Source organism: Dromiciops gliroides, chromosome 1 (genome assembly GCF_019393635.1).
Source record: "Dromiciops gliroides isolate mDroGli1 chromosome 1, mDroGli1.pri, whole genome shotgun sequence".
In the NCBI taxonomy this organism is placed as follows: domain Eukaryota; kingdom Metazoa; phylum Chordata; class Mammalia; order Microbiotheria; family Microbiotheriidae; genus Dromiciops; species Dromiciops gliroides.
Window position 1 is genome coordinate 675,428,384 of NC_057861.1, and position 19,997 is coordinate 675,448,380.

The 19,997-nt window shown below is 49.6% G+C and overlaps 1 protein-coding gene across 1 annotated transcript; it reads left to right on the plus strand.

Annotated features, from left to right (window-relative positions):
• Positions 1 to 7,666: 7,666 nt before the first annotated feature.
• GNAT1 (G protein subunit alpha transducin 1) lies at positions 7,667 to 16,740 on the plus strand. Its single transcript, XM_043976090.1, has 8 exons — positions 7,667 to 7,772; positions 11,622 to 11,664; positions 11,897 to 12,038; positions 12,842 to 12,999; positions 14,034 to 14,162; positions 14,812 to 14,941; positions 15,546 to 15,699; positions 16,550 to 16,740. The coding sequence occupies exons 1-8, from the start codon at positions 7,667 to 7,669 to the stop codon at positions 16,738 to 16,740; spliced, it is 1,053 nt and encodes a 350-aa protein (XP_043832025.1).
• Positions 16,741 to 19,997: the final 3,257 nt, after the last annotated feature.

Genomic DNA, 19,997 nt, shown 5'->3' on the forward strand with positions numbered 1-19,997 from the left:
TCCTGCCATCCCCTTAAGGGAGAATGTTTACCCCACAGATGATGGGATTTAAAGGGGTCGCTGTCTACAAGAAGTTGCAGGGCTGTCTTGTGGGAAAGGAGGAGGTTTATTGTGCTTGGCCCCACAGAACCAGGAGCCGGGGTCAAGTGGCAAACATAGATTTCAGCTCAAAGAAAAGAATATGGAAAAAGAAAATCTTGGCAATTAGAGCTGCCCCATTGTGCAATGAGCTGCCTTTGGAGGTACCTCCTTAGAGGTCTTCTGAGGCAAACCTGGGTGACCATTTGTGAGGACGGGCACTGTTGGGTTTGGGTTTTTTTCTTTGTACCTGCAAGCACAAGGCACAGGGAAATGCTGAATAAATGATCCAACCAAACAGAAGGTTGCAGAAAGGGTCTTTGTTCAGGCACAGCCTTCAAGGGCCTCTGAGGTTGGAATCAGTGCTCAGATTTTGCCCAAAGTCAGATAATTGGTAAGTGCCAATTGAGCCCAGCTTCTCTGACCCCTAAGTCAGTATTAATAGTACTGCACCATTTGTTCTTTCTCTACACCTATTATCATCATCACCAACTACTATTCTACACCCACTGTTTCCAAGTATCCTTCCCTCATCCTTCCGGGATTGAGTTCTAAAAAAACCCAAACAAAACAAGACCCTTATCCTCTGACCTCCATCCCACTGTCCTCCTTGGTTTAGACTGGGCCAATAAACCTTTATTTAAACACACAAATGCCTGCCCTTGGCTGGCATGCACCAGGAACACTAAGGATAGGGACTGGACCCTTGGTTTTATTGAGGGAGGGCGCTCCCACCGATGCTGGTCAGTACTTGCTCTCTGCTGAATCACAAGTGAGATATCTAAATCAGCCGAGAGTCAGGAGGCAGCCAGATGGAAAATTTGAAGGTGGATCTCTCTGGCTCCCCATAGCCAGCTGCTTCCTCCTTCAAGTGTTCAGGTTCACAAAATGTTTCTCCTTTTAACAACCTGTGGGGGTAGTTAGGGCAAGTCTTTTCATTCAGATTTATCAGATGAGGAAACTGAGTTACAGAAAAGAAGCAAAATGTCCAATGTCACACAGCCGTGAGGTCTCAAAGCCAACATGTAAGACCCCAGGACCTGGGTTCTTTACTGTGAGCTCTCTAGCCCTAGCCCTAGCCCCTATTCCCTGTAGAGTAATCCCCAAAGGACTCCCTCACATGGCTGATTCTCTCTCTCTCTCTCTCTCTCTCTCTCTCTCTCTCTCTCTCTCTCTCTCTCTCTCTCACACACACACACACACACACACACACACACACACACACCCCTGGTGCATTGGTGCATTACAGTAGGTCATTAACTTGCCCCCCTGAAGAGAGGCAAGGGCAGGCAGAGGAGTTAAACATTGCAGTGTCAGCAGAGTAGGGAAGTCAGGCACCTCAAGCACAGGGTCACTGTTGATGCCATAGCACTGGAGGGAGGACCTCTTTGGATACTGAGGCAAGGAGAAGCAGATGCTGAGAACACATCACAAGGCACTGTTTAGGATGGCCAGATCATAGGAAGGAAGGTGGTAGTGGTAGTAGTGGTAGTAGTGGTAGTAGTAGTAGTAGTAGTTGTGTGTGTGTGTGTGTGTGTGTGTGTGTAACAGCTCCCACTTTAATTCAATAAAGATTGATTAATTCCCTACTGTGTGCAGTCCCATGCTGAGCACAGAGAGCAAGAACTTTCAGAGAAATTTACAGCAATCCTTGACCTCTTGGAAGAGGGAGTTGGGGGGGAGGGGGGTCATGGGTTTTAGAGCTGAAAAGGTCTAGTCCAAACTTCTTTTTTTTTTTTTTTTAGTGAGGCAATGAGGGTTAAGTGACTTGCTCAGGGTAACACAGCTAGTAAGTGTTAAGTGTCTGAGGTCGGATTTGAACTCAGGTACTCCTGACTCCAGGGCTGGTGCTCTATCCACGGCGCCACCTAGCTGCCCCCTAGTCCAAGCTTCTTATTTCAAAATGGAAACCAAAGGAAGCCCAGGCATGGAAAATGATGTGCCCAAGGACATTGGCAGAGATAAGACTGGAGCCCAACTTTAGCTCTCCTTCCACTGAGCAATGCTGACTAATCACAGATAATGAAGGATATCCCAGGATCACAATAATACCCAATAATACATAATGAAGGTGGTCAAGGGATGGCCACTTGCTCCTTGGAGTCAGAAAGGCCTGGGTTCGGGTACTCCCTTTGTGGTCTACTGAGCAGTTACCCCAGACCAGTGTCAGCTCTCTGAGACTCCAAATTGTGGAGGTCTGCTTTGGCAGAGGAAGTTTATCACAGGAGCCCCCTACATTGATAAATGAAATCACAAGTCTGGTCCAAAAATAAAAAGGGGAGGAGCATTCAGGGCTTTGGAATGAATGCTGTGTGAGGTCTGAAGGGAAAGACAGAGAGTCATTGGGAGATCCCAGGAGGCTTTTGGGAGGAAGGGCATTGAAATCACCCTTTCCAGGTTGGGGACACTTTCAGCAGATGGAGATGTTCTCAGACCATTCCTCAGGGTGAGGTAACTTCCTTCCATAAAGAAGTTTGGAAGAAGACTTCAACTTCTTTTTGGTGTCCAACAGTTATTTGTCAAGTCATAACAGAACTAGGGGTCATAGATGTAGAGATGGAAGGGACCCCACCCTAAGCCTCTGCCTGAACTGAAAATTGGGATCCTAAAGGGACTCCAAGAACCACTACTCCCTCATTTTACAGATGAGGAAACTGAGGCTAGAGAAGATTAAGTGATTTGCTCTGGGCCCCACAGGAAGTAAACACTAAGGGTGGGATTTGAACCCAGGATCTCTGCCTCTTAGAGATCATAAAGTTCAACCTACTCATTTTACAGATAGGGAAACTGAGGCACATAGAGGCAACCTAGCCCAAGGAAGAGGCAAAGCAGGTATTTGGAAGCCATGGTGAGAAGAGACAGCATTTGGTGAGAATGAGTAAAGGGCAAAAGGGCTCAGAGGGACAGCGGGTCTTGGATCTCCTTCCTCCCTATGTCTGCGGTCCATGAAGGAGCTAACAGGCATTGTCAATCTATGGTCCAAGCTCCAGAGCCCTCATGAAGCAAGTCAGAGGAATAAACCATGATGAAGCTCCTTTCAGAGCCAGCCTAACATTGCTTTCCTGCTTGGTGCCAGCTGAACTTATTCCCAATTCACCTGAGAGAAGGTGGGGCAGGGGTTAGAAGCGACAATAGCATCAGGACAGCATCAGGAGCCAAGAGACCCAGATATGAGCCCCAGTCCTTCCATTTAGTACCTGTGACCTTGGACAAATAACCTTTCTTCTTCTTTTTTTTTTCTTTTGGTGAGGCAATCGGGGTTAAGTGACTTGCCCAGGGTCACACAGCTAAGTAAGTGTCAAGTGTCTGAGGCCAGATCTGAACTCAGGTCCTCCTGACTCCAGTGCCGGAGCTCTATTCACTGCACCACCTAGCTGCCCCACAAATAACCTTTCTTGAGACTTAGTTTTCTCATTTGTAAAATGCGATGGTTGGACTAGATGGCCTCTTTTGACTTTTCTAGATTTATGATCCTATGAACTCCTCAGAGTCTTGGCTTCCATATTTATAAAGAGTCTGGGAGGCAGCTAGGTGGCACAGTGGATAAAAAACCAGCCCTGGATTCAGGAGGAACTGAGCTCAAATCTGGACTCAGACACTTGACACTAACTGTGTGACCCTGGGCAAGTCACTTAACCCTCATTGCCCCACACAAAAAAAAAAAAAAAGAAAGAAAAGAAAAAGAAAAAGAGTCTGGCTATTAGGATGAGTCAATGAGACAAGGGAAGAGAAAGTCCTCTAGGAAATATGAGGGGAAAAGGAGAAGAATAAGAAAATGATGGAGTCTCTCCAATGAAGACCAAAGGAAGGCAAGATTCAATTTTCAGACATTTCAGTTTATAGGGTAAAAGTGGGATGATTGTGTATAAGTTGAGGCTAAGCCTGACTGGAGGAGTGAGTCTCCTAGAGGTCCCTGTCTCTGAGCACTTGGTGCCCTCTAGTGGCCGCAGTAGACTCCTCGGCAAGATGGCAAGTCTGTGTAGGTCATGATAGGAAATTAACCCATCAGGAGAGTTAGGACTCTTAGAGAACATGAGTGCAAACTTCTCATTTTACAGATGGTAAAACTGAGTCACAGAGAGAAGAATCTCGCTCAAGGTCACACCTCATGTCAATGTGGGTGACAGAATCAGGACCAGCAGAAAGTCAACCTGGTATCATGACAAGAAGACAGAGGATCCACATTAGAACCACAGTTTTGCCAATCATTTCCATAATTATAAAGAGCCTGGCTATGGGGATGAGCCGATGAGACATGGGAAGAGAAAATCCTCTAGGAAATACGAGGGTAAATTTCCTAGAAGTTTGGAAGAAGACTTCAACTTCTTTTTGGGGTCCAGCAGGTATTTGTCAAGTCAGAACAGAACTAGAAGACTTCTGGGGTCATAGGTGTAAAGATGAAAAAGACCCCAACCTGAGCCACGCTCTTTATAATTATGGGAGCCAAGACTCTGAGGAGTTCATAGGATCATAAAGTGACCTTAGACCAGTCACTTCCCTTCTCTCCTTTGTAAAGCTAAAGGATTGGATTCTAGCACTATGTGAGCCTATGATCTTGTCTTGAGCTACAAAGATTTGGGTAAGATTCTATTTAAGAAAATGCTGGGGCCTTTTTTTTTTTTCCGGTGAGGCAATTGGGGTTAAGTGACTTGCCCAGGGTCACACAGCTAGTAAGTGTTAAGTGCCTGAGGCCAGATCTGAACTCAGGTCCTCCTGAATCCAGGGCCGGTGCTCTATCCACTGTGACACCTAGCTGCCCCATGCTGGGGCCTTTTGATGACCCTAGGTTTACTATTGCCAAAATTATCATGTTTTATGGTTTCCAGAAATCCTGGGATGCCTTGATCTAGAGAGAATCCAAGTGACAAATACACCAACTGGCAATGGAAAGATCACACTGCATATAGACAGAATGCCATATATAGATGTAGAGATAGAGATAGAGATAGAGATAGATAGATAGATAGATAGATAGACAGACAGACAGACAGACAGACAGACAGACAGACAGACAGACAGATAGATAGATAGATAGATAGATAGATAGATAGATAGATAGATAGATAGATAGATAGATATTTGGCCACACTATAATGTCAGAGATTTATTTATTTCCAAGAATTTTGCCAGAAAATGTCACTAGAGAGACACGGTACCAGAAAAGAAGGTGGTCTGGTTATGAACCAATGGACAACTCTATTGGTGTTCATTCAAAACCCATCCTATTAGATAGATCCCCTTTGGAGGATCAGCAGGAGGGCATGGACAAGAGTTAGCCAGGATGAGGGAGAAGGAACAAGTTTCCATCTGCCTCATTGGTGGGTATACTCACATTGATGAGGTCACATCCATCAAAGTATTGAGTCTGTGTACGTGTCATATCCTGCTATTAAATCGTAAGCATTACATCTGGACATTACATCTGAGCTAAATATTATATCTCCCCCTGCACCTCCCACAGTCTTCTGCACAAAGCATGTATGTGTCAAATGTTTACCAGGTTAGAAAAAAATAGAGAAGCGACAGGAAAGGCATTACCAAGGACTTGTGTTTTGGGGGAAAGGAATATATCAAGATTGAGAGACACCAGATGGATTGTCCAAATGCTGAGCCCTCAAGATATTAAGAGAAGCAGAGAAAGCCTCCCACTTATTGGGCAGATCCTTGATATTCTGGGGACAACCTGGATGAAAGTAATACAGAATGAGAAGGTATGGAGGGGCCTCGGTCTGTGGTAGCAAAGGGTCTGCCCATCCCAGAGGAGCCTGAAGTTAACGGTTTATTGATATGTGTGTAATATTTTCTCCTCCCAAGATTGGGAACTCCCTGGAGATGGGCTTTGGATCTATTCTTCCCAGGCCTTCTGCAGGTTGTGTGTGGGCTCCCTAGGGGCAGGACTCAGGTCTTTGTTTGCTCTGTCTCCTCTCACTTGCCCCACTTCCCTGAAAGCAGGTTCTTAGTTTTCTCCATTTCTGTATTCCCCTGCAATGCCTAGATCAGAGACCCCATATAGGAGGTGCTCAGAAAACATTTGTGGAACTTATCCTTGGTACAACAAAAAGGACATTAGGTTGGGAGTCCATTAATGGTTCTGCCACTAATTTGCTGAGTGGCCTCAGTTTACTACTCTGTAAAATAAGGGGGTTGGAAGAGAAGACCTCTAAGGTCAGCTAGATGGTGCAGTGGCTCAAATGCTGGCCTTGGAGTCAAGAAGATATGAATTCAGATGAGGCCTCAGATACTAGCCATGTGACCTGGACAAGTTACTGTATCCTCAATAACAAAATGGAGATCCTAGCACCTACCTCCCAGCGATGCTGTTGTGAGGATCAAAAGAGATAATATGTAAGGCACTTAACACTGTCCTGGGCCTAGCGCATAGTAGGTGCTTTATTTTAATGGGTTTTTTTTCTAATTTTAATTTTTTTAGTAGGTGCTTTTAAAATATCTGTTCCCTCTCCTTCCCACCCAACTCTAACAGACTCTAGAACTAGTGAATCACATAAATATACATGTAGTGCATATACATGCAGATTCAAATATATGCAAATACCAAGACAGCAAATAGATAAACAATGATGTTACAGAGGCTCCCCCAGGTATCACATGCAATCATGTACACAGGGGCACAGCCAAGGCTCATGACCAGTCTGTCACAGATGTCCCCTGCCTGCAGAGTCCCAGGGTCGGCTGTCCTGGGGCTCTAGCCTGCATCACTTCCCTTTGCCCACAAGAAGGAGTTCAAGAAGAGCAAGGTGCCCGAGTACATGTCCCCAGATCACCTTGGAGGCTGGTTCTGTCTGCTGCCACCTGGGGGAGGACAGGATGGAGGGGAGGGCAGGGGGGGGGGTCCAGACTCCTCACAGGCCTCCCCAGCCCTGGATGTCTCTGAGTTCCAGTTGTGTAGGCTGTGGGGAGGGATGGGGTCAGTGCTCAAGCATTATTCTTGCCCGTCTCCTGGGTCTCTTCAAGGTTCCTAAATGCACTCCTGGGGGTCAGGGAGGTCTCGGGGGGGGGGGGTGACCCAGGGATGGGACTGGAGCAAACATCCAGGCTCAAGGTTATTTCTGGCTTCTACTAACAAATGAATCAAAAAAATGGTTAAGCCCTTCCTATGTGTGAAGCACTGTGCCAAGTACTCAGGATACCCATAGAAAAGCCATTCTCTGTGTCCATGGGGGAAGCTTCCCTTCTCTCCAGGACTGAGAAAGAAGATGCTTTAACTACCCGGCCCCCAGATTGGAGGTAAGGGGGGAAAACACAGAGTCAGCTTGTAAGGGATTGGGGACAGGGCCACTGCCTGATTATGGCTGGGAGAGGAGGGGGACAGGGGCTCTCCTGAGCCGGATTCACCTGTCCTTGGCCCTGATTGGCTCCCAGGCAACCCCTTTGCCCCTAAATCCTGCTAAGCAGTCCCCAGCGGGAGGGAGTATGGAAGGGCCCCACTCACTCTGTCCTCGAACTTCCCGGGACCAAGAGGGTACCAGGGAAGAGGGCCAGGGGCCCCGGGCTAAGCCCGAGGTTTGAAGAGTTTGGACTCCATTTTCTGCCCTTCAGTCCACCCTCTTCCCCCAGCCCTACCAGGAAGATGGGGGCTGGAGCCAGTGCTGAGGAGAAACACTCAAGGGAGCTGGAAAAGAAGCTCAAGGAAGATGCAGAGAAAGATGCCAGGACCGTGAAGCTGCTTCTGCTGGGTAAGTGGAGGTGGGAGAGAAGAATGGATGGGTGAATTGCATTGCCGGCAAATCCTGCATTGGCAATGAAAGGAAATCTGGGCAAAGGTTTGCTGTCTTCCTCCCGAGAGGCTGGGCAGGGAGCCCACAGGTCCCTTCTTTTTATATGATGGGTGAACACCCAAACAGCTTGGCGACAACTGGACCTCATTCCAAATACTGTACAAGGGAGTGATGAAGGACCCTTTGGGGAAAGGGAAGGACCTTTTGGGAAATGAATCATAGCACCTCACCAGGGAATCTTCTGTAAAGTAGGTATCCCCCCACCCCAGCCTACCTGAGCACATTTTGACAAGAAAATAATTACCCTTTAAGCTATCTGGGGAGTCCAAATGGCCTCTGTTAGAAGATTGTGGAGGTAACAGGTGCCCCAAGATGTTCACTGAATAAATCAATGAATGAATAGATGGGGAAAGCAGAGGCACCCCTTTAATCTGATCATGGCCCCATTCATCCCTGGTCCTTCTCTCAAAGGTTGGATGTTTTCTCTGTCCAGGGGCTCTGCTTAAGGACCCCTAAAAAGGTACCTAAATCAAAGAAACCTGGATTTGAGAATCAACTCCATCATTAATAAGCTGCAAAATGTTAGGCGACTCCCTTTCCCTCTGTGACCTCATTTTCTTCCTCAGAACAATGAGAAGGGACACACTAGGTCATCTCTAAGATCCTTTCTGTGTTCTAAGATGCCCACCATTTCTATTCAACTTAATTCAAACCAAAAAACATGGATTAAGTCCTTAACATATAGAAAATGAAGGGGGAAGCAGTTTGTTGTGGATGTACTAGCTTGGTTGGCATCCGGAGTAATGGGGTTCAAATCTCACCTCTCATATTTCTCAGCTATGTGACCATGGGAAAGTCAGTTAACCTCTCAAATAACTTAAAAATGTGTCATCTGCCTAGGTTCCCACAACAGCAAAAGTCCAGGTCCTAGAGACAATGTATGTGTAACATACCGATATTCTAAGGTCCCTTCTAGCTTTGAACCTCAATCAGGTTTATAACTCAATAATTATAACCAAGCCACCAGGCATGTATGGATGTTTCCATTTATGAAGCATGTTCAGATTGGTTACTCCTTTGGGGCTCATTTCTGCCCAAGATGAGGCTTATGGCAGTGATTATCATGCCCATTTTATAGACAAGGAAATTCTGAGAATCCCAGCATGTCAGAGCCAAAAAACATTTTAGAGACCTTCCAATCCAACTTCTTAATTTTACATAAGAGGCTAGTGAGGCACAGAGAGATGAACTGAACTGCCAGAGGTCACACAGTGAGTAACAAAGTCAAGTCTTAAAACCTGACAGTGCTCTGGTGCACCCTGTTTTCAGTATCTGTAAACAAACAATTAAATGCACCACTGGGGTATCACTCTGTAAAGAGGGAGCTCTTGGGGGAGTCCTTTTGTAAAGTGAAAAATTCTTTTGTAATAATAATAAAAATCAGCTTGCTCTAAGCTAATTCCATCTGCATCATCCAGGGCAGCTAGGTGGTACAGTAGACAGAGTACTGGGTTCTGTCCCAGGTATCTTTCATCTTCCTGAGTTCAAATCTGGCTTCAGACACTTACTAGCTATATAACCCCAGGCAAGTCACTTAACTATATTTGCCTCAGTTTCCCCATCTGTAAAATGAACTGAAGAAGGAAATGGCAAACCACTCTAGTATCTTTGCCAAAAAAACAACAAATGGGGTCATGGAGAGTTGGACACGACTGAACAACAAATAACTAATCCAGTTACCAAACAGATACATCAGAGGCAGCCATGACCTTAGAGAAGAATTTGAACTACTAGGGTGGGAAGAGCATTGGGTTTGGGGTCAGAGCTGCTGTGTTCCCATCCCTGATCTTCATGTGACCTTGGGTCAGTCAATTCCCTTCCTTCAGACTCAGTAACATAAGGAGGACAGACTGTAGGCCTCCAGGATCCCTTCCAGCTCTAAGCTCCTATGAGCCTCAGATCTTCATTTCACTGTGGTCCCTACAGGACACTTCTGCTAGTCCAATTCCCCAAGGACATTTAAAATGCATTGGGTATTAAGTTACAAAGGTTTGGCTCACACACACACACATTCCCAGAGCATGTCTGTTGTATTGTTTCATGGGTCACCAGGGCCAGAGAATTCATCACTTGGTGGCCAGCCTCCTCACATCAGCCTCTCCCTTCTTAGCAGGGTTGGCCTTGGGACAGCAAGCTCTGTATGTCACTTGGTGGTCCCTTACACCCTGGTGGAAATTGCTAGAGCTATCTTTCCTCTGACATAGCCCCTTGAGAACCCAAGGTCATCTCGGTGCCACAAGGGCATTGCTCTGCTGGGCAGAATACCCATAGATGGTAATAAAGGGAGGTTGGCTAAAATTTTCCTGTTCAGTACAATGGAATTTTGGATTAATAATAACAATAACAATACTACCTCTAAGGTTTGCAAAGTGATTTTTAATCATAATAGCTAACATTTATATAGCACTTACTATGTGCCAGGAACTGTGTTAAGCACTTTCCAATTATTATCTCATTTGATCCTCACAACAACACTTATTATCCCCATTTTACAGATGAGGAAACTGAGGCACACAGAGGTTAAGTGACTTGCTCAGGATCACACAGCTATTATGTGTCTGAGTTAAGATTCAAACTCAGTTCTTCCAGACTCCAAGCCCAACACTCTAGGGGCAGCTAGGTGGCTCAGTGGTTAAAGCACCGACCCTGGATTCAGGAGGACCTGAGTTCAAATTCGACCTCAGATACTTGACACTTACTAGCTGTATGACCCTGGGCAAGTCACTTAACCCTCATTGCCCCCCAAACAAAGAAACAAACAAATAAAAACCAACACTCTAGCTACTGAGTCATTTAGCTGCCTCTCTTTCTAGGTGAATAATGTAGGATCTCAGTCTTTCCTCAGGGCGGTAGCAGAAGATATGCTGGGGTGGGGGTGGGGGCAAAGGGGAGGTTCAGGGATAGGAAGAGGCTAAACCCATTGATCCCATTAACTCTGCCCTAATTCCCCTCCCCCATCCCATAGCCCTCCAAAACCCCAATACACCAAAAGAACACTTGGCTGAACAGAGGCCTTGGTTCTACCACTGCCCCACTAGTATCCTTCCCCCTTCCTCTTTACATATTGTCTTCTCCTATCAGAAAGTAAGGGTAGGGACTATTTGTTTTGCTTGTATTTGCATCCCCCCCGGGGTTAGTGCTCTGTCTGACACTTGCTAAGAGTTTAATAAATGCTCTCTCTACCTAGCTATCTTCCTTTCTTCTTCCTTTCCCTCCTTCTTTCTCCCTCCTTTCTTTCTTTTTCTCTTTCTCTCTCCCTTACTCTTCTTCTCTAATCCCTAATTTCCTCCTCTCACTGCCCCATCCCCCCAACCTACCCGGATCCCAAGGGCCAGCCCAGAAAGAAGTTAATTCCCTCTTAGCCTCTCAGGGTGATCCTTGGCCGGACATCCCACCTCACCCTTGCCCTGACCCAGTGGGGTGAGTGGCGGGGGGAGCATTGGATGCCATACTCCTTCCCTGGGGAGAGGCAGGAGGGGGAGCAATGATGCCCTGGAGACCCTTCCCTTGAAAGACAAGTCCTTGGGTTACTTAGCCCTGACATGGATCTCTTAGGGGACAGCCCTTGTCCCAAGGTCTAGCATTCTCCATCCTCTTTCCAATTGTATTTTTGAGTCCACTCATCCCCTCAACTTACTCCTAGGCCTTTATTGACTCAAGTAGTGCTCACTGGGTACAGGGCATTGGGGCAGTTATCAAAGACAGGTAACACAGGGAGCTCACACCGACTTGTATTTCTGTCTCTAGGGGCTGGTGAGTCCGGAAAAAGCACCATCGTTAAGCAGATGAAGTGAGTGTTTTCCTTATCTATTTCCCCCTCTCCCCCATCCTGAGCAGCACCTTCTAGGAAAGGCCCAGACCTCGTATATCTTGGCTTGGTGCACACATGCACAGACACACACACACCCCCACAACCGCCACCAATAACAACCAGAGCGTCAGACCCATTGTCCTGCCCCAAGACCTCCAGATTGACTCCCGCCTACTGCTGATTGATCCCACTCTTTCCTGACTGTCCCCAGAATTATCCATCAAGACGGTTACTCCCTGGAGGAGTGCCTGGAGTTCATTGCCATCATCTATGGCAACACCCTGCAATCCATTCTGGCCATTGTCCGGGCCATGACAACCCTCAACATCCAGTATGGAGACTCAGCCAGACAAGTAAGGCTCTGGTTTAGCAGGCATAGGGTGGGGGCAAGGCAGAGTTCCTAGTGGAGGGATGCAGACCGGGAGCTTTGGACATCGCTGGTAGAATCACAGAGCTTCAGGTTTAGAAGGGACCATAGGGGTCATTGAATCTAACACCCTCATTCTTCAGAGGGGAAACTGAGGCCCAGAAAGGGGACTCAAACCCAGTTCCTCATCCAAGTCTAGTGCTCTTTTTATTTTGCCAGATAAGGGGGTGGGGAGCCCTGACCCCTGAGTACTCAAAAAGTGGTCTAGTAGGGCACGGATAGGTAGGACCTGAATCACTAGGGATGGGGGGAGAGGGGGAATGCTCTTGTAGGCATGCGGAGACCTCTGGTCTGGGTCACCCAGATGGATAATGGAGGCTGGGAAGGGCATTGATAAGACCATAATTCAGAAAAGCTCTAGAAGAGATGGAGTTGGTTTACTCAGAGAGTTTGGGGGGCAGGAAACCTGGGAGGTGATGGGAGGCAGGGATACTTGGGACAGGTCACCCAAGGTGGAGATGGGTCTGGGAGCCTTGAGACCCAGAGTCCTTGAGCTGGGTCATTCAGAAAAGGGAAGGGTAGAACAAGAATCATTAGGTTAGATAGGTAAGGTCTAGGAGGGCTACAGCCAATCACATCAAGGAGAGGCTATCTATTATTAACTCCCTTTTCCCACCTCTAACTCCTGCCCCAGCCTCCATCCCCATGCTTTGGTTTTCATCCCCTCCTTCCCTGTCTCCCCCATCCTCCACCCCAGAGAGCTCTGACCATGACCTTAACTACCCCCAGGATGATGCAAGGAAGCTGATGCATATGGCAGACACCATCGAGGAGGGAACAATGCCCAAGGAGATGTCAGACATCATTCAACGACTGTGGAAGGACTCGGGAATTCAGGCCTGCTTTGACCGAGCCTCTGAATACCAGCTCAACGACTCAGCAGGATAGTGAGTCCCGGGGTACCCCAGGAACCAAATGTGGGGGGCAGAGGGTGGGGAGGCTGCCCCAGGCCGGAAGCCCAAAGCCTCAGCCTCTAGCTACTGCCTGAAGCCACCTCAATTCGAAGAGCCACATTACTGCTAGTGCCTCCCATCCAAGATAACGTTTTACTTACACAGTTACATCTTGTATGTACATAGTCGTCTGCCCATTAGAGACCAAGGGCAGGGGCCTTCTTTCTGCCCCTGCTTAGCACTGTGCCTGGCATTGAGTAAGCACATAATAAATGCTTGTTGGCTGACTGAATATTCACAAAATAACAACTGTAGGAAGGGCCCCGTGCCTGGCATTAGGAGTACAAAGATGAAAACAAGACAGTTAACCTCCTCAAAGACCTGGTCAGAGAAGAGAATCCAAGATGTAAGCAAAGTGCCAAGAAAAATGTAAGAGCAGGAAAGGAAAGGCCTGAGCAGAGCAAGCTAGGCCAAAATCACTTTCACTATTTTGGGGGGGTGGGCCTTGAAAAAAGGGAGGGGAAGAAAGGGGAGGCCTAGGTCAAGCATGAGGGCAAGGCATGAGTAAAAGCAATGGGGAGCAGCCTGGAGCTGCCCAGCGGGCTCAGAGGCAGATGGAGGGTAGATCTGAAAGAGGAGAGAATGGGGGGAGGAAAACAGGTGGGTGGGTGGGAGAGGGCCATTTCAATGCCTCTGGGAAAGGGCCCCTAGTCAAGAGTCATTGAGCACATGCTCCATTACTCAGGGAGTGGCCCTGGCCATCCCCATGCCCTGCAAGGAGGCCCTGACTCAGTGGTTGGCCGTGAACTTGGGTCTTCCTGGTTCAGAGGTCAGCTTTCTCTCCATTGTACCAGTCTACACACATTGCAGAGAAAGTGACAACCTACATGGGTAGGAGTTTCCTCACCAGAGAGGGTTGTAAAACCAGGTCTCCCCTGGGGTCTCCAAGCAGAGATCCAAGAATATCCCCAGTTCTGTTGCTAGGGCTCCCTCCCAACCCCATCTGGTTGTATGTACCCTTTGGTCAGCTACCTCTCAGACCTGGAGCGGCTGGTGACCCCTGGCTATGTGCCCACGGAGCAGGACGTGCTGAGGTCCCGAGTCAAGACAACAGGCATCATTGAGACCCAATTCTCCTTCAAGGACCTCAACTTCAGGTGAGGAGGCCAGACTCACTGAGCCTCCATCCCCCTTTGTGAGGCCTTGTTCTTTTCCTGAGCTCTCCACCTCTTCATTGAACTTCCATCTCCCCACCGCTGAGCCCTCCATCCCCCTCCATGACCATCCCTCTTCCTCAACTCCAAGCCTTGGGTCCTCCATCTCTTCCTTTTTTATTTTGTATTTTTTGTGGGGCAATGGGGGTTAAGTGACTTGCCCAGGGTCACACAGCTAGTAAGTGTCAAGTATCTGAGGATGGATTTGAATTCAGTTACTCTTGAATCCAGGGCCAGTGCTTTATCCACTGTGCCACCTAGCTGCCCCTACCTCTATCTCTTCCTTAAGACCTCCATCTCCTTGCCTGAGCTTTCACCCTGCCTCCCTCACCTCCTTCCTGTACACTCCATCCCTCTCAATGTGCCCTCCATCACCAACCATAACAATCCCCACCTCTATTTCTGCTCCAATGGCCTCCTTTTATGAGCTTCCCCTGCCTCGAAGACCTCAGGCCCTGGGGCTCGCTAGATGTTTACTGTCTGTTTTTCCAAGAGGGATGGGTCAGGCCCCCTCCTCCTACAGTAAAGGATGGAGGGGGCCTGGGGTCAGATCAGGGGGTGGTGTCCCAGGAGGTGCCCTATTCTCTGGCAGAATGTTTGACGTGGGAGGCCAGCGCTCAGAGAGGAAAAAATGGATACACTGCTTCGAAGGTGTCACCTGCATCATCTTCATTGCGGCTCTCAGCGCCTACGACATGGTGTTGGTAGAAGATGATGAAGTGGTGGGTATAGGCTCTTATCTTAAAGAAGCCCCTAACTTGAGGGGAAAGCCTTGGGGAGGAGGGGGGAGGGTCAGTCAATGGTTAGTATCAGGGTCTTCTTCCCTGTTGGTCTATCAGTCTATCCCTGCACCTCACGGTCCTTTGTCCATTGTCACTCACTTAGCTCTAGATTGGCCAATACTCAGGCTCCCCTAGCCATGAAGCCCCTCTTCCAGGCCTACCATTATCCTCCTGATTGCCACCTCATCTGCTGCCTTCTCTTGGATAATCAGGGATCAGGGCTTGGGCACCAGGCATGCAGTAGGGGACTAGGCCAGATTCTGGGGCTACGTTATCTCCCAGCATGATTGTACCTATCCAGGACATATCGTCATGGGGACCCACGGCATGACTTCCACGGGATGTACCTTGACATTTCTCTTGCTTAGAGAAAGGAAACTGGAAGCCCGTCCCCACTCACCCACAGGGACAGTGTGCCCAAGTCTCTTCCCACACAAGAACAAGATCAAACCCTTTCCCCTCAAATGAATTTCCCCCGGGGCCAGAATTCCTAGTCACGGCTCTGTCAGCGCCCGACCTGCTCTCTCTCCTCTCTTCCCCCCAGAACCGAATGCACGAAAGTCTCCACCTGTTCAACAGCATCTGTAACCATCGTTACTTTGCCACAACCTCCATCGTCTTGTTCCTTAACAAAAAGGATGTTTTCACCGAGAAGATTAAGAAGGCCCATCTCAGCATCTGCTTCCCTGATTATGACGGTGAGAGGCCCCTGCCCAGCTGCCAAACCCTTAGCCCCACTGCCCCTGCCTGAGCCAGGGCTCCTAACTTCAGAATCAGCTCTCCTCACTTCTAGGGGCCTGTATGCTCCAGGTGTGACCACTAGATGTCGACCCATCTCCACCAAAATCCCTACCAGGCTTTAGCATCATCTCTGGGAGTCCTTTTAGGGGGTGGACTTGGGGAGGGGGCTCTCCTGTGGGTGCCTCCTACAGATTCTTGAACCTGGGCTATAACCTTCCATCTCCATTTCTGAATGGAGATCCTCCCCCCCAGTTCTTAAGCTCCGCCCTTGAACCCATCCCTCTGCCTAACTCACCCCCATCCCAGACATCCTATTTTTATGCCTGACTCTCTATCCCCAAACCCTGCCCACAGTATCCAGTGTTCATGCTCCATCTCAAGTCCTCCCTAACTCCATGTACAGCCCTGACCCTACATCCCGCATCCTGACCCTTCACCCCTTGACCCTTCCTTCATCCCTATCCATGATTCCTTCATCCTCAGCCCTCTATCTCCATCACCAACTCGCCCCCAAACACAGTCTCAGTCCTAACTTCTCTATCAAGGACCCTTTATCTCTGTCCTATCCTGCTTTCTCCATACCTGGCTCTGACCCCTGTTCCCCCACCCCATCACCATCCCCGACATTGCCTCCTCCATCCTCCATCCCTGACACCCTCCTCCACCCCTTCTCCTGCCCTGACCCTTTGGGATCCAGTCGGGTGCGCTAGGCAGGGGCGGGGTGCTGAGGGATGGCAGGGAGGGTGGGGGAGTTGAGCTCGATCAGAGTCCACAAGACCAACCTCTTCTCCATCCGGATCCCCTCAGGTCCCAACACCTACGAGGATGCGGGCAACTACATTAAGCTACAGTTCCTGGAGCTGAACATGCGGCGGGACGTCAAGGAGATTTACTCGCACATGACTTGCGCCACAGATACCCAGAACGTCAAGTTCGTATTCGACGCGGTCACCGACATCATCATCAAGGAGAACTTGAAGGACTGCGGCCTCTTCTGAGCCGGTGAGGCCCCGCCGGGGGTCCTCCGGCCCTTCCTCTGCCCCGCCCCAGCCGCTTGTCCCCCCTCTCCCCATTCTTCCCTCCCCCAAGCTCCCCTCCCCCTGCTCCACAGGCTCTGGGCCCAGACCTCTGCTCGGCTCTCCGCAGGCGCCACCTCGGACCCGTGCGTCCTCCTCCCTAATCATTCCCGCTCCTGGGCCCTTCTGGCCACGACCCCGCCCACCTCAGCTCCAGCCTGCCCCTAGCTCAGTCTGGGGAAGTTGGTCTTCACCTTCTCCAGTCCAGACTTTTGCTCACAGCCCTGGACCCTGATCTTGTCCTGGACACTGACCCTGGACTTCGACTTCATTCTCCCTCTCAGAACATCGCACCCCGCCAGCTTCCTGGGTCCCCTGCCTCCCCTTCCCAGGGCCACCCCCACCATGGGACACCAGGGGCTCTGTGGGACTGTGAGACTCCCCCCAAAACACACACACTCACATGCACACACTCACTCACACATGCACCCTCACTCACTCACACTTATACATACTCACTCTCACACTCATACATACTCATTTTCTTTCACACATTCACTCACTCTTTCACACTCACACACTCACAGTCACAGATACTCTCTCTTTCACACACACTCACACACTCATGCACACACTAACTCTTTGACACACATTTATTCACACACATTTATTCATACATATACCCTCACTCACACACTCTTATACACACTCACATATACTCACACTTTCTTTCACACATTCACTCTTTTACACACACTCACACTCACACACACAGTCATAGTCAGATACTCTCTTTCACACAAACACACACACACACACACACACTCACTCACTCACTCTCACACTCCCCCACATTCACACACTCACACGCTGACCTTCTTTCCCTTTTTCTCTCCCCAGACTGCTTAGACTTTGGAACTGTCCTGCAGCACTCATTCCTTCATTCCATCGGGATTGTGCACAGAGAACCTACTGTGTGCAGAGCATGGTGCTGGGGGAGCTATGAAACTTAGATGAGCCAGGATCTTGGCCTCAGAAGCTAGGCTGCCTAGGAATACGCACTTCCCATGTCCATAGCTCTTTAAGATTGCAGTCTGAGTTGTATAAAGCACTTGCTCACACCAGATCTTTGGGGTAGGTAGCATGCTTATGATTATCTGCATTTTACAGATGAAGAAACTGAGCCCAGGGAGATGAAGTGACTAGCAGAAGTCACACAGCTAGTAAGTCTAGGAGTCAGGATTTGATTCCAGGTCTCCTGACCCCAAGTCTGCTCTCTTTCTGCTAGGACATGCTGCCCCATAGGTAACCCCCTGACTCGATTTCCTTTCGTTCCCCCCTGTTTTCTTCTCCAGAGCTCTCATTTGTTCCCTCAGGATTGGGAACCCCAACTAAATCCAGGGGTTCTATCTCTATTAGCCCCCAACCCTACCCCAGCTCAGCCAAGACCTCTCCTGTTTGTCAGGGTAAGGACCAGGTGTCAGGCTTCTCCTAAATTACTCTGGGTCTAGGTCTTCCTAAGGATAACCTCTCATGAGGTTGACCATGTCACTCAAAGGACAATGGGAAATAAGGGCTGAAGTGGGGTTGACGACCTGAGGAGCCCCTCCTAGAGTCAGCTGGCCCATCTAGGCAGACAGGTTCAGGGAGCCACTGTCCATGGGCCCCAGAAAAGACCCATCAAGCAGACCACTCCCCTACACCCCACCCACCCATCCAGAAAAGACCCATCAAGCAGACCACTCCCCTACACCCCACCCACACACCCAGAAAAGGCCCATCAAGCAGACCACTCTCCTACACCCCACCCACCCACCCAGGGAAACTACCTCTAACTGCCTCCTCAGGCCCAAGCCCCACCTTCCCCTTTCTCCCAGTCAGACATCACAGCCCGGCTCCTGGCTGAGTCTCCCTCAAGCCGGCCAGCCCAGGGACAAGACTGGGGAGAGGATATCCTGGCTCCCCCAGTCCTGCCCTTCATGGCTCTGTTGTCATGCTGCCCTGAGCCCCACACAGGTCAGCCCTAACCAGGCCACTGGTTGGAATGAATCAGAGTGACTCAGCTTTGCCCACAACCTCTACCCTACAGATTAAGAGAAAGACCCTTCTGCCGGGGTAAGGGCAGGGGTAGGGAAAACTGGTTCATTCTGTTCAGGATCCCCAAGGCCAGGCCTGTGCCACCCTCTCCTTAGGACCAATAGCCCTCCAAATCCGGCCTGGAGCTGCTAACTCTGTGGGGGAGGGCACCCAGGTTCCTCCCCCTAGGCTCCCAAAGGAGTACAATCTGCCCCACCCCTTTCCCACCCCACTCTGTCTCCTCCATGTGAGAGAACTAGCACCTGCTGTGCCCAGGCCTGGCAGGGGGCATTGACCAGCCCCAAGGTCTTCACTCACCAGGGAATTTCAGGGAACTGAAAGGGCCTCATCCCCCAGCTCTTGAAAGAAAGACATACCAGAGGTAGAGGCATGAAATCTAGCTGAACCTAAACCCAACTGTCCCCACTTCAGGGACATGGGAGTCAGGATGCCTGGGTTTACTGGAGATGCCATCACTCGGGACCAGGCTTCAGGGCTCAGCTAAGGGGGTCAAGGAGGGAGGGATGGGTGCAGAGCTCGGCGTGTGAGCTACCTTCCCCTTTCCGGCCCCTCTGTTCTCCCTGACTGGCCTCCACTCCGCCCCCCCCCCCCAAGCCATGCCCCAAAAGCCCTCACTTGCAGGCCCCCTCAGGGCCTCAGCTCTATGCCCGTACAGCTATCGTGGGGGAATCAGATGGGCCCCAGAGCAGGGGTGAAGGACCAGGAAGGGAGTAGGAGGAAGGCTTAGTGTTGACAATCCCTGGGACCAAAGGCCCCCTACAGGAGGCCTGGCCAATAGCCACTGGGCCCAGAGGGGTTGGCTGGGGCAGAGTGCTGGCTTCCATTGATCCCATCCCACGGGGTCTGGGAACAGAATCCTCAAGGCCCACACACATCAAGGGAAGGTGGGGTAAGAAAGGACTCTCCTAAGGAGTGAGAGCCTGAGTGACTAACTTCCCAGCCCTCCAGCTGCCCCCTCCCCTCTAGACCCATGTTGATTTTGTGAAAAGCAAAGGTCAAGCTAAGTTATGCAAGGCTGGCCCTCCAGCTCCTCCACCATCCCTTCAGCCCTCTGTCAATCCATGGCCAGGCTTTTAGTGAGCCTACTAAGGGCTCTGCAGACAGAAGAAGCCGAGATGAAAAGGGGAACTCCACCTCTTACT

Bases quoted from the DNA above. Each gene is read 5' to 3' on its own strand.
- GNAT1 (XM_043976090.1), top strand. From the start codon at position 7,667: ATGGGGGCTGGAGCCAGTGCTGAGGAGAAACACTCAAGGGAGCTGGAA. The intron at 12,039-12,841 runs GTAAGGCTCTGG...AACTACCCCCAG, and splicing joins ATGGAGACTCAGCCAGACAA to GATGATGCAAGGAAGCTGAT. The intron at 15,700-16,549 runs GTGAGAGGCCCC...GGATCCCCTCAG, and splicing joins CTGCTTCCCTGATTATGACG to GTCCCAACACCTACGAGGAT.